Raw genomic sequence first — 14,899 nt, forward strand, 5'->3', positions numbered from 1 at the left:
TTTAAAAAAAAAAGAAAAAAAAAAAAAAGGTCTGCTACAGGGCATCAAACTAAGCTTTGCATCCAACCTTATTAGGCAAGGGAAGAACTCCCCATAGGTGATCCTCAGAACATTCATTTATCAAAATGTAAAGGGACATCTTGGAACCATTGACCCTCTTTAAATATATAGAATATTTAAAATACATACAGCAAGGGTACAAAGATGCCCAGCTTTTGAAAGTTACCAGTCTATCTATTTGAGTCATACAGTGTCACGGGTGTTCTGATGATATGTAACATACATATTGTCGTGCTAACGTTAGAATTGCTGCAACTTCATGATGCCATCCATCGTGTTGTCCAATATGATTCTCTTTCTTAGGAGCTCTTTCTTGGTCTTTCAGACATTCCCCACATACATTATGAATGATCAGGTGTCACTGACCTCAAGCATGCAGTGTTTCAGGATTTAATTTCTACTCCAAGCCCTTGCCATTGCAAACAATGAAGTCTACCACTCCTAATCATCGGAAATGCTGTGGTTTGGTGAGCAGAGCCTAGGTTTGAATCTTTGCTTCGTGCCACACTAATTGTGTCTTGGGTATGCTGCTTGGTATCTCTAAATCCCAGTTTTCTCATCTGTATCCTGAAGTGAATATCTTCTTCATTGCAATGCTGTGTGGACAACACCAGAAAAGATGTGTGAAGCACTCAGCCCAACCTCAAAACTCCACCAATGAAATAGATGCAGGTGTCACCCGTATGATACATAGTAGGCACTCAGTAAAGTCTTTCTCTGCCTCCTTTTCCCTCTGTTTTTCCCCAGCACAATCTAATAACTTAATGCTCATGCAAGCCTATGTATATTAAGAAAAATACTACCTTTAAAGAAAATAGCCTAATTAGATAGTAATCCGTGAATGACAAATGACCACACATTTAATAGAACACATTTAAAGCTATACTCATCCTTTGATTGTTGTTATAGAGCAGATAAGAATGATATATTTAAAAGGAAAATGAAAAAATAAACAGGAACCAAATTAGACATTCAGTCAAGTCTGATTAATGGCTAATTCCAATGGAGATTTTGGCTGAGTATATATAAGATTCTTGCATCTCTGACTGTTAATGTACAGTGGTTTGGGGTGACCATTTTAAGAAGTCAAATGCATAATTCATTCAAAGTACACAGGGATTTTCTTTCTTAGTTTGGAAAGACAGAAAGTCGGGCACAATTCTGTTAATGCCATAAAACCGGTATGTTTCACAGTAATGAATTTAGATATAGAAAACTATCTTTCTCTGGAATAAATTTAGCTTGCCTGTCATTTCTTCATTTTTTTTTTCATTTCTTCAATATGAAGACCTTAGTTGGGAGTAGAATTAATCATGTGTTTAAAAATTACATCACTCTAAAAGACTTCCACTCATTCTACAAAAGGTAGTCTAGGTCAGTTTTAAAAACTAACGCGCTCTCAAATAGGAAAAAGTGCAATAGGTTAATTTGAAAAGTATGAATAATTCAACACAGAATCACGTATTTCTTTTTACATATTTTCTTGTATAAAACTGTTGCTTTATCATTGTTAACTAAACTCTCATTGGTGCATGTAACTTTCTGAGAGCTCTGATAGAAGATGCAACATTGTGTTTAGTGGAATAAAGTTAACAACTGAAGTTTAACACATTTGGAAAGAGCATGTGCAGACCTGTGTGTGTGTGTGTGTGTGTGTGTGTGTGTGTGTGTTTAGGAACTGACTTTTTCAGTTCACAGAGTAATATTCTCTGGTTTGGAGTGGTAGTTAGAAAATATTGACAGTTGGAGCACCTGGGTGGCTCAGTGGGTTAAGTCTCAGGCTCTTGGTTTCTGTTCAGGTTGTGATCTCCCGCTTTGTAGGACTGAGCCAGGTTCCTTGTTCAGTGGGAAGTCTGTTTGAAGATTCTCTCCCCCATCAAAATAAATAAATAAATAAATAAATAAATAAATAAATAAATCTTTAAAAAAGAGAGAGAGAAAATGTTGACAGTGAAAAATAACTGAACAGGATTTGTATGAAGTTCAGGGGATTTGCAAGCTTGTATCTAAGAATTTGGTAGCGAGGGTGACAGCGCAGCCACTCTTCGTGTAATAAGATCGGCAAAAATAAAACAAGATTTACTCTAACTATAAGCTTAGGTAGTAAATTAAGCTCTGAACAGAAAATGAAATTGATAGACACTCCAAATATATGCGATCAACTCCTTAAATGTTGATCTTATTAAAGAGAACAGAAAAATAATGAAATTGAGAGCTGTCTTGTGCCTTCTAACTTCACTTCCTTTTATGCAGGGCTGACCCTAGCAGCCTCTCAAGTCCGGCTAATTTTTTATCACTGAATCTTGTTTAACAGACACTCTTTTCAGAGAACGAGGTAGTCCCCCGGCTCAGCTACAGTTTGCCTCAGTTTTGCACATCCCTCCACTCAGCTAGGCTCGGCACATCATGGTATCACATCAGCTTGCATGGAATCAATTTAGGACACGACGCACTTCCTCAAAAATTAAATTCCTCACGAAAACTTAACAGGACCAACAAGAGCATCAGAAAAAGCGTTTTGGGAAAAGTGCCAGAAGTTGAGCAAAAGTGAAGACCGAATTCTCGGTATCAGAGAGAAGGGGAGGAGGGTCAGATAGGAAGAGAAGCAAAAGGAAAAGCAGGGCAGGAGGAGAGACACGAAGGAGAGAAGGGATCTAAATTAGAACAAGAGGCTATGTTTATTAATAACCTTGCTGACCCACAGGCCCCTGACACAAAATACATTAAGTATTGTTGGGACACTCTGCTCTGTCGCTCCTAGGAGGAGCAACTAAAAACGTGTGGGAGACTGCAAACTTTCTGAGCACAGATAAAAAAAGAGCCACCACCACCACAATAACAACAACAACAAAAAAGCCAGAATACGGTGAAGGCACAGACTCACCAGCTTGAGCAGCCCCGTAGCCTGAGATCTCCTTTATTTCCTGCAGCACCTTCTCTGGGCACGTCCGGCAAACTAGAATTGAAAACACGCAAGACGTTTTGTTTTTCTTGATTGCAAAAACAATAACGTGTCCATTGTAGGATATTTGGAAATTATGGAAACACATGAAGAAGAAAATAAAAATAGACTATAGTCTCACCACTTCTTCCTCTACATTTTTTTTTTTTTAGAGACAGACAGCTAGTGGCTGAGCACAAGAAGGAGGGGAGGGACAGAAGGAGAGCAAGAGAGAATCTCAAGCAGACTCCCTGCTGGGCTGGGAGCTAGAGGTGGGGCTCAATCCCACAACCCTGAGACCACAACCGGAGCTGATGTCAAGAGTCTGTGGCTTCACCCATTGAGCCACCCAGGTGCCCCTCCTCTACTTTTTTTATGTGGATGTATTTGTATACTTGAAAAATAAGATTGAGGCCCTGCTATCATCCACTAGTGTGTGATTTGGTTTTCCCATCTGACAAGTCATAATAAGTATTTGCTCCTGTGTTGAAACTATTGTAAAACATTATTTTTATGTTGGCATCCTGCTTCCTTTATTTGTAGGTATCATGATTCAGTTGAGCTCTAGTCAGGTAATCATGTTATTTATTAACTTTTTGCCTTTATAAAAATCTTTGTGTGCATCTCCATTTCTTCTGGAAATTACTAGAAGCAAAATTCTTGAGTCAAAGAGAAGAGTTTTTTTTTTGAAAAGATTTACAGAGCTGCCCTCCAAAGTGTTTATGCCAATTTATATTCCCACCTGCAGTGAATAAGAATGCAGAATTCACAAACCATCATTAAGTCTCCCCAAATTAAGATAAGAAACTTTGAATCCTATTATGATTTGTATTTTTTGATTATTTATGATGCTTTCTTCATGTTTCTTGGCTATTTGGTTTGTTTTGTGAATATGCAGTTTGCCTGTTATTTACACTTTTAGTTAAAAACTTACCAAAATGAGTTTAAATTGTAAAACTTCTTTACATTTTAAGTTTATTAACTCTTTCGACTATCATGCCTGAGAGCATTTTGTCCATATTATCATTTGATTTTGAATTGTTAATGGATTTTTTAAAAAGATTTTATTTATTTATTAGACAGAAAGAGATAGAGAGAGAATGAGAGGGGAGGGGAGACACAGAGGGAGACAGAGAATCTCAAGTAGACATGAGGTTTGATCTCATGACCCTGAGATCACAACTTGAACTGAAATCAAAAGTCAGATGCTTAATGGACTGAGCCACTCAGCTGCTCCAATAGATTTTTAATGTATATGTTTGTAAATCCAAGTACAAAGATATTTTCCATTATTCTTTCTTCCTCTGCTTTTATGTTCAGAAAGGACTTGCACATTCCAGGGTTAGAAAATATTAATCTACATTTTTTACTTGTGCTTTTGTGGCTCTTTTTATTTTTAAAGGATGTTTAAATTTCTTATTTGTTTGGAATTTGTTTGGTCTGTGTAGTAAGAATCTATATACTGAAGCCTCTTTTCCTTACTTATCTAAATCTTGTATGTTATTGGGTCTGTTTCTGTATTTTTCAATTTTATTTATTTATCTTCATGTCTCCACTGCTTCTTCTGCCAAAACCCTCCCTTTTTATTATTACAATTTAAGACTATGTTTTCATACCCAATAACACAAGTTTGTCATCCTTACAATTAGTTTTCTGGATTATGCTCCGCTCTTTGTTATTCCGTAAGAACTCATCCAGTTCAAAATGTGAGTATACAATTTATACATTAATGTGAGGGCACTTGAAGTCCTTAATACTGAGTTTTCTGAGCTACAAGTAAAACTTGCTTCTCATTTATCTTTTCCTACAAATTTCTGCCAAGTTGCAGTTTCTTCATGTAATATCTCAATATAGTCTCAAGTTTATTGATTGTTGTTGTGAATACTGTTTCTCTCTCTCTTTTTTAAAAAGATTTATTTATTTATGATAGACATAGAGAGAGAGAGAGAGAGGCAGAGACACAGGAGGAGGGAGAAACAGGCTCCATGCCGGGAGCCCGACGTGGGACTCGATCCCGGGACTCCAGGATCATGCCCTGGGCCAAAGGCAGACGCTAAACCACTGAGCCACCCAGGGATCCCCAATACTGTTTCTCCATTAAATTTTTTAACCACTGAGGAAAGGTGCCTACTGTCATATTTTTATTTGGCATTTGCCACTTTCCTGCTTTTTATCTAGAGAGCTTGTCAATTGATTCTTTTGAACCATACAGGTAAATATTGTCATCTACAAAGAATGATAATTTTGTCCTCTTCCTCAAAATGACATAATTTCTTCATTTTTCCTGTCTTCTGGCAAAACAATAGAACTTCCAAATTATTTTAAAATATTCTTTATTTGACACCCCTCCAATATTTCACTAGTAAGTGCAATGGCCTGAATGCATTGTATTTTTTAAGAGCTCTGGCTTCTGGAAAGTGTTTTCAGCTTCAAATGGCAATCTTCCTTCTGAACCTTCTGTTCACTGGTCCCTTTGAGTGTCTCCTAGCCCTCTCTGCTCAGAACTGAACAAGTCTTACTCTTTTCTTTTCTTTTCTTTCTTTTCTTTTCTTTTCTTTTCTTTTCTTTTCTTTTCTTTTCTTTTCTTTTCTTTTCTTTTCTTTTCTTTTCTCTTCTCTTTTCTTTCTTTCTTTTCTTTTCTTTTCTTTCTTTCTTTTCTTTTCTTTCTTTTCTTTTCTTTTCTTTCTTTCTTTTCTTCTTTTAAAAAATATTTAGTTAATTTATTTATTATTTTGGAGAGAGCACAAGAAAGAGTGTGAGTGGGGGCGGGGAGCAGCAGAGGGAGAGACAGAGAATCTCAAGCAGACTCTGTGCAGAGTGCAGAGCCCAATGTGGGACTTGATCTCACAACCTGAGCCAGAATCAAGATTTGGATGCTTAGCCAACTGAGCCAGGCAGGCACCCCAAGTCTCACCCTTTCCTATGTAAGACTGTCCTATCTCTATACAGGTAACCCCATTGTTTACCTATGGATGCTTCTTTTCTAATTACCCACATTTCATTGTGAGAGATCATGTCTCAGACCAACACATTCCTTACAAATCGGAACCACTACGGTGTTAGTTAGTACATCATATGAAACGACCAGGCTATTTTCTCCCAACTTAAAAGTTAGTGTCTTGTGGAAGTTTTTTTTTTTTTTTTTTTTAATGTTTGCATTTTAAGAAAATGCTCAACTATTTTCTCACATAGGAATTGTTTCATTTGAATTTGCTGACTTTTTGCCAGTGTAAAGTAAAAATAACCTGGGGTTTTGCAGAAGCCATGCAAAGAGGGTTGGTTCTATGGGTTAGACTGGTTAGAACAATGTGTGAAAACAGACTGAGAAAGAGTGACGGTCGCAGTAGCAATGGGGGTGGTTACCTATGCAGAGGGAGAAAGGTGCAGGCCTTTGGAGAGGGCCACGCCTAATAACCGTGGGAAGTTGAATAGTCTCTATCACTCTGAGACTCCAATTCAGCAACTCTGAATTTGGGGTTATTACCTGTTTTGCAAGTATAATGGGAGAATGACAGACAATGTGTGTAAAGCATCTGGTAGGACACTCGGCACCTATCAGGCACTTAAGAGAGACTGTAAGCTCCTGGCTAGATTTGAAGGCAGGATGACAGACCATGTTATAGATAATAAAATGGAAAAACAAGACCTTTCTCTGCTACACAGAATTAACCCCAAGCATGTTCAAGAATTTCAGGATTTAGGAGCACCGCGGGGGGTGGGGGGCTCAGTGGTTGAGCATCTGCCTTCGGCTTGGGTCATGATCCCGGGGTCCTGGGATTGAGTCCTGCATCAGGCTCCCCACAGGGAGCCTGCTTCTCCCTTTGAGTATGTTTCTGCCTCTCTCTCTGTGTCTCTCATGAATAAAAAAAATAAAAAATAAAAAAATAAATCAGGATTTAGCTAACAGGTAGTGCCATACATGGGGTGGGTTCAAAGGCCTCTGGTCTCTCCCCAAGGCAGTCCTCCTCTTCTCTGTCTGGTTCGACCCTTTCTGTGAATGCCGAGCATTACTGGACCCTGCTTTCTATCCCAGCCTGATGGAGCATGAGCTCTGAATGTTTAGATTCCCTCTGCCTCTGAGTGGGACCAGAAGGGCTCCTCATTTTGATGATATAGCAGAATAGTCATTGTGTCCATGTGTCTGGCACTTAAGAATTTCCTTATCAGCCCACCTCAATGTTTCCAATTTGTTTACCTGGAAAACACCCTTATTAGCATCAAACTTAGGTTTTAACAAGGCAGAATCAGAATTTTTTTTCTATCTTTCCCAAAGTGAAGCTAGCGATCTGGATTAAATCTTTTTTTTTTTTTTTCGCTCGGTGGGAGGTTTCTGTATTATTATTGTTTAAAGTCAATTATCCTTTACTTCATGTTCTTTTTCTGTTGTTTATTTTATCCGTCCTTCTCTCCCAGAGGGGCAGAATTAAGGCCCCCATTTGGTTTTTATTAGTGTAATCAGTTAATAGCTCTTCTATAATGCTTTACTTATTGTGTTAATTTTCTGTAGTTGTGTCCAGAGGCAGCTTCCTGGAAGACCACATTTAAAAAAAAAAAATCTATCTTATTTCTTCTTTAATGGGTCCACTTAGCATTTATAGTTTCAGCTAAGATTATTGAACACTGTTGATTTATAAGATTATTGAAAATATATATATAAACTGCAGCTACTATTTTAAATATATCTATGGTAATCCTAAAAATTCCATTAGTATGGTGAAAGTACAAACACTACCCCTAGTGTTTCTATTGACTTGGCTTATCACATCAATTCTTTGGATTTATCTTGAACATATTAGAGGTATGGGTGTCTGCTGTTCCCATGCATACGGTGCCAGTCACTGCAGTTCTATTGTTTCAGTAGCTGAACTCCACCTCCCAGGGACCACTGTCCAATTGCTGGTGGGGATCTTTTTTTTTTTTTTAATAGGCTCCACATCTAGCACAGAGCCCAGTGCAGGACTTGAGCTCACAATTGTGAGAGTAAGATCTGAGCTGAGATCAAGAGTCCGACACTAACCAGTTGAGCTACCCAGGTACCCTGCTGGTGGGGATTTTAACAGGAACATTTCCTACATGGACTTTCACTTTCGTACTCAGAGAGTAGTCCTCAAGTGAAAGGGGGAACTTCAAAGCTTAGCATAGGAACAAACTAACATACTTGAAGGGTAACAAAAAAAATATTTATTATACATGTGATACATTGAGCCCCCATGTTAGGTTGCATTCTGAATTAGGCCAATAGTACTGAAGCCAATAGGACATGACTCAGTGATTGGCATCATGGGTTCTGGACCTGCCTCTGGCACCAACTGGCTCTAGACACACCTGGGATATGGACTAGTTGCAGACCCACGTCTGATGGTCCGATGGGAACTGGCTCTAAGGCCTTTTCTCTGTAAAATGAGAAGTTGGGATGAAAGTTGTAAAGTTCCTCCCAGCTTTCACCCTCTATGCAATATTCAGTTTGTGGTTGTTGTGGGTGTGTGCTCAGTCAGAAGGAATCATTAGCAGGTGACTGACTCAGGATTAGAATGCTTTCCAGTCATTGTTGAGTCTTGGGAGATGAACAGGGCACTTCGCACAAAATAGGAGCCCATCAATGCTTTTATAATAAATTTGTTTTAAGTAAAATTCTAGTTTTGAGAACTGTCACTTGTCCAGCACAAAGGCTGCACATGGACATGGGAAAAGCACCAGAGAGAAAGTCAGAGCCCTGCCGTGTGAACCTGGGCAAGTCACTTTCTCTCCCTGGGTCTTTCCCCCTTCATTTGCCAAATAAAGGGGATGGAGAAGAATCACCAAGGTAGCTTCTAGCTAAGGAAGTCTGTAACCTTGCAAGAATTGGCTGCTGTGCAAAGCAAATGAATAGGTTCAGATGTTCCCCCAACGTCTGGTGCCCAGAGCAGTTGGAGCCTGTTAGCTGTGATTTAATGCTTGCTGGGAAGCAGGCTGTGGGCTTGCTATGGGGAGAGGCTGGGAAGGAGAGGACAGACAGGAGATCTGTGGGCTGAAGGTTGGCTAGAAATTCTATGCATAGAAGGAAGTGAGGTCTCCTGTAATTGCCTGTTTCTGAGCTACAGAACATATCAGATGCTGTGTTTAAAACAGTGCGATGCCTAGTTAGCACAGGGCACCACCTGTTTCATCTGTCTCTGTACCCTGCCAGTGGTGGTGATGTTTGAGAACTTTCCTTTCAGGCAGTGCCATCAAAGAGGGCAATGGAAGGCAACACAGCAAAATCACGACAAAGCATATTTGAAAGGAAGAGGGAAGAAGCCCATATACATTTCAATGAAAGTATGTTTAAGGATTTCAAGGAGGAGTCTGATACATAATTACAAAGTTTAAAAAGAAAGAATCTTGACTTTGATCTGATTTTCTTCTGTAAAGCAATTAGTTCCATTATTTTTCAAGTGTGAAGCTGAAAATTCTAATGGCTGGACCCAAACAATTTCATTTGAGTCTTGGGACTTCTAACTTCCAAAAGAAAAAAAAAGTTTAAAAATGTATTAAGATGATTTTTTGCAGAGGGATTAATGCATGAAGCATTTGCTGGTTAGCTCTCATAAAGACTACGGCACTGTAGTATAGCTGAGATTAAGAGCTAGATTTAAGTCATGCAAGAGTCCAATTAATAGCATTGAACTAAGAAATCTATAAAGTTGATTTGATGGAGGGAGAAAAACTGTCAAGATATGAATAGAATTTTCCCTTCCAGTTGCTGTTGAGGATTTTAATGGGAATGTATCCTACATGAATTTTAGTGTTTGTGAGACTAGTTCTCAAATTAAAGTGGAGCTTCAAAGCAGAGCCAAAGGACAAATTAACTTAGCCTGACCACTTGTGTACCAGCTAGGTAGCATAGCAAAGGTGGCTTCCAGGCTGAAGTTGGCCATAGTTTGTCTAACCTTTCAAGATCAAGAAACTTAAACTTCACAAACCAGTATGGATTTCTGGCTTCTTTTGAAAATTCTGCGAATGTGGCACCATTTGGTCCACAGCTATACTTGGTGACAATTAACTGCTCCCATTAGACAGGGCTCCTTCCAGTTGCCCACCATTCCCTAGCATATGACTCTAGGCTGACTTCACTGTCTTACTCATCAGCCTGATCCATGGGATAGGCACTCAGATAAGGACGTGTTACATTGGTATGTGTTATATTGATGTTAGAGGTGAATGAGTTAAAGATCTAGCACTGAGCTTAATGGTTTTCTCCAGCCTGAAACTGGAGACTCTTCTGTACTATATGCTTAGGGGGAGTCTAAGTATGCATGTTCCTATGACTTCCATATGCCCCACTGGGAATGGAGCAGGGGAGAAAAATAACCCCAATGATATCACATAGAGCCCACTGGGGAGTTCGAGTTTGTTAGAGCATATTAAAATACCATACATTCACATCCTCAAAAAAGACACATCAGTCTACCTGTCTATACATTCCTTTCTGATATTAAATTATTCCAGGGACTTTTCAAAATTACACCACCTACCTGTACTCCCTCCCACAGTGAATAAACATGCTGAAGAAGTGTAGACCAAATCAGAATAATGCACATAGGTGAAAGTCCTATAATTGAAATCATTATTGCTTAAGATACCATTGCTTTAATCAGCCCTATCATAAATCAGCGCTTTTCACAAGTGAAGGTTTAAAATAAAGTGCTGTTTAAACAGATTGGGTCCCTTAAAAGGCATGATGCAATTGGGAAGCTCCGGAAAATGGATAAAAAAGTGGTTTCTGAGCAGATACACTGGCTCCAGCATTTTATCTTCCACTTAATTTTGAAAAAAATTACCTAGTCCTTTCTTAGAAATTACATACCGGAGGCCTGTAATGGCCGAGCCTTTAACCCATTAAAAAAATTTACTCCCAGGAACAGTTAATATTTGATGTTTAATTGCTTTTTCTTGTTGGAGAGGAAAATCTTTTTCTTTCCTTCCTTTCTTGATTGACTTTTCAAAAATCACCTTGTGAGCTATAAGATGGAGAGGAGTAATTGATTTTCAAAAACTCAAGTGCATGCACATGTATTTGCATATGCATATGTGTATGCGTGGATATTACAACCTCGGAGCCTCAGGCACTGGGGCTTCCCTCGCAGTAACCGTGCAAGGCAGGTGTTACTATTTCCAGTTAACAGAGAGGCAGCCAAGACCCAGAGAGGTTGATTGCTTGCATGGGGTCACACAGGTAGTAGGGAGGCTGAGTCTTTTCTTATTCCTCCAACTCTGTTGCCTGCCTGTAGGGGCATGTCATACCCAGGTGTGCAGACAGCCACGACAAAGGCCATGCCAATGATCCCCATCATTGCAGTAACTAATCCTCTCAGCCTGTTTAACTGGCACCACTTTCTGGAATTTAGCAAATAATGCCACGCCATCCACAAATGTCAAAAGAGTCCAACTATGATTTGCGCCTTTTATGTGAACATTACATTGTCACTGAGCTGGGAGAAGCAGTTGAACCAACCTTAGCAGTGATAGCAACTTGGGAGAGATTTCTCCTTGGAGAGTTTTAGGTGGATGGGGGTTGGGTGGGAGGGTCGGATGTTCTCTTATTAGAAAAAGGCCTGCACAGAATTCAGATGATTTTCTGGGGCTCCTCAGGACTTGTTTCTAGAGAAAGAGAGGATCATGAGGACATTGGTGTGGAAGGAGACAGGGGAAAAACCTCTTTGTGATTACCCTGGGTTGAAAGATTTTCATTTCAACATTGTCAGTCCCTCACCTTTCATGTGTGGTAAATTCATTCCCAAAGGCCAGAGTGTTCTCTCTCCCTCTTCCTTCCTTTCTCCTTTCTTTCTTTCTTCCTTCCTTTCTTTCTTTCTTTCTTTCTTTCTTTCTTTCTTTCTTTCTTTCTTTCCTTCCTTCCTTCCTTCCTTCCTTCCTTCCTTCCTTCTTCCTTCCTTCCTTCCTTCCTTCCTTCCTTCCTTCCTTCCTTCCTTCCTCCCTCCCTCCCTCCCTCCCTCCCTCCCTCCCTCCCTCCTTTCTTTCTTTCTTTCTTTCTTTCTTTCTTTCTTTCTTTCTTTCTTTCTTTCTTCTTTCTTTCTTTCTCCTCTCTCTCTCCTCTCTCGGTTTGTCTTTTCTTCCCACAAAACCACATATTACTTACGTCTCTTGCAAAGCTGTACAAACCAACTGTTCCTTCTCAGATTATGCCCTTCAGAGGTCAGGTGATATGCCTCATTGGGTTACACCTTCCATGTTTTGTGGTGAGATGTGGGCTGTGTCATTCTACATTACTCCACCTTGCAAGAAAATATTTATATATGAGCCTCACCAGGTCCTATTTCCTCTGGGATTGCTTCTGAGGATGCTGTCTTCATGCCAGCTGCAGGCAGTTGAATCGCAGGCCTTCACAGGACCACTGGACTTCTGGCAGCAAACAGGAAATCGCTCCTTTCCCTCTGACTTCACTGAGCTGGAAGACTACGAGGTGTGTGGCTGGAGGATGAGACATTTCTGAGAGGTGGAGTACAATATTTCCAGAAAGGGCTTGGGAGGAAACTGCCAGATGTGGAGGGCATGAAAACTTGCACCATTCACAGCATTTTTTTTTCTAGATCTGGAAAGACAAGAGCTTATTATACGAGGTCTTTCTGTGATTTTTAATATTTTCCTTTTTATTTCTAGTAAGTGGTAATTCCCGTTGTTCACCAAGTAGTGGTAGTGAGTCGTATATGGCCGTGGTGGGGTATGTGGTCAAAACACTTTTGGAAACTCATTTGGCAGCATGTGTCAAGACCACAAAAATTTTTGCAGCCCTTGACCAAATAATTTTACTCCTGGGAATTCATTCTCAGTACCAAAAAGAGTGCTCAAAGATGTTATTTATTTATTTATTTATTTATTTATTTATTTATTTATTTATTTATACAAATAAATAAATACATTTTAAATGTTTTTTTTAAATATTTATTTTTATTTATTCATGATAGACACAGAGGGAGAGAGGCAGAGACACAGGCAGAGGGAGAAGCAGGCTCCATGTCGGGAACCCGATGTGGGATTAGATCCCGGGACTCCGGGATCGCGCCCTGGGCCAAAGGCAGGCGTGAAACCGCTGAGCCACCCAGGGATCCCCTAAATGTTTTATTTATTTAAGTAACCTCTAGACCCCACATGGGGCTTGAACTCACAACCCCCGAGATCGAGAGCCACATGCTCCATCAACTGAGCCAGCCAGGTGCCCCTCAAAGATGTTCTTTAAACTATTGTTACAGTTCTTAGAACCTTAATATAAACCTAACAATAGGGTAAATGGAACTATAAAACATTTTCTTGATACGTAAATGATGTCATAACACTGGAATAGGATATGTACTCTAACGATTACAAATATGTAGGTTAAATATGTTCAGTCATAATAATATATAACATTTATTGTCTACTGAATATATGGCAGGCAATGTGTCAGATCCTTTGTAGGCATTGCCTCCTTTGGTGTGCTTGCTAGAATAAGCTAGATTTAATTTTTTTTCTCTATTTTACAGATAAGGAAAGGGGAAGATTAATTGGATTATCTGAGGTCAAACTGTTAGTGTGAGATTTGAACCCCATCCTGGTTGACTATAGAACTCACACTCTTAACTTATCATTCCTCATGATATGTGGATAATTTTAAGTAAAAAACAAATATTAGCCACCAACACCCACCCTGCAACAAAGTTACCCCAAAACTCCAAACCAGAAACAACCCAGCACCAACAAACACAAATCTGACAAGCTTTATTCTTCTTGTAATCACATGGAAAAATAAATAACAAAGCTTAGACCAAGAGAAATAGCCCAAGTTGAAAAAGCTTATCTGCAACCCGCCAATAAAATGACAGGTAGGTGTCTGAAGCAACAATAAAATGTTTAAGGTCTTAAAAAAGAATGTTTAAGGTCTTTTCTCTGGATGGGAATTAGATACTGTAAGTATGATCTTATACTAAGAGAGTCCAATTAATCTCTGCCAACTTAAAGAAGTAAATCTTGCAGGGGAGCAAATCTTGCATTTAGGTGGAAAGGACTTTGCCCAGAGTGACTTGAGAATTCTCTTGAGGATTAGGGCCCAGACCTGTGGTTCTTACCTTGTTTTGTGTGAGAATGTATTTGAAAATATTAATGGCATCTATGGTGTCTGTCTCCAGTAAAAACATGTATTTATGTTTATGCCACATTTTGTTCCATGTTTACTTTTGAAATCTATTTTAGGCTCATTGCTTGTTTGAGGATTCTAATGACAATTTCCCTTTGTGTTTTGGCTTGCAGAGTGTTCTTTGTCCCACGATTGGCGAATGTTCTTTCGTTAGGGGTTCAGACACCAATGCCATTTCTTCAGAGCATTGTCTACACCTGCATAGGGTTTGTAAAGTAAGTGAGTATAATGAATAATTTAGCTTCACTGTTTTCTTTAATGTGACAGCATGTTATTGTGAACATTTGTATTTGGATGCGTGGCTAACAACTGCCTTTTGGATTTTCCATGTTAGGATGAAAAAAATGCATGACACACATCACCAAGAATCAGAGGTTGTGCCTGGCAATGCAATTGAGAAAAGCTTTGGAATGTGAGTGGACAGCATTAGGAGCAGCTTTCCTTACCACACCTGCAGAAATGTACTTACATTAAACACATATGTGCTAAGTGCATGTGTGTAAGGCGCGGTGTTAGACAGATGTGAAAAATGGATGGATGATGCCTTTGTATAAGATTCTCCCAGGACTCCGATGTGCTGAGGTTTGGAAATGCTCACACGCCCTCCAGGCGCTGTAGCCTGTGTGTAATAAAATTACATCCAGGGCCCGATTCCCTTCCATGAGATATTTTCATTGTCAGGATGAAGAAAATTATTTTTCATCATTTCTGTGTTCTGAAATGGAAACATTTTCAGTATGAATCCCATAGGG

The 14,899-nt window shown here is 39.4% G+C and overlaps 1 protein-coding gene and 1 long non-coding RNA gene across 37 annotated transcripts in view; one reads left to right on the plus strand and one right to left on the minus strand.

The window, feature by feature from the left end:
• Positions 1-14,899, plus strand: part of LOC144297055 (uncharacterized) — a 118,818-nt gene that overhangs the window by 26,684 nt on the left and 77,235 nt on the right. For 18 of the 36 annotated variants that reach the window (XM_077870652.1, XM_077870687.1, XM_077870745.1 and 15 more), the window contains 3 exons: positions 12,336-12,440; positions 14,261-14,362; positions 14,482-14,559. In XM_077870652.1, coding sequence (XP_077726778.1) covers positions 12,336-12,440; positions 14,261-14,362; positions 14,482-14,559 — 285 coding nt within the window. Of the gene's footprint in view, positions 1-385; positions 528-3,174; positions 3,355-12,048; positions 12,441-13,497; positions 13,837-14,260; positions 14,363-14,481; positions 14,560-14,899 lie in introns of those variants that run through there. The other 18 variants (XR_013364167.1, XR_013364196.1, XR_013364197.1 and 15 more) reach the window with 10 other exon arrangements.
• On the minus strand, positions 249-13,193 carry LOC144297126 (uncharacterized). The gene is made up of 4 exons (XR_013364220.1): positions 13,144-13,193; positions 12,285-12,569; positions 2,945-3,016; positions 249-656 (listed from the first exon to the last, which is right to left on the minus strand). It is a non-coding gene; the product is annotated as an uncharacterized LOC144297126 (long non-coding RNA).

Source organism: Canis aureus, chromosome 2, assembly GCF_053574225.1.
Source record: "Canis aureus isolate CA01 chromosome 2, VMU_Caureus_v.1.0, whole genome shotgun sequence".
NCBI classification, from domain to species: Eukaryota; Metazoa; Chordata; class Mammalia; order Carnivora; family Canidae; genus Canis; species Canis aureus.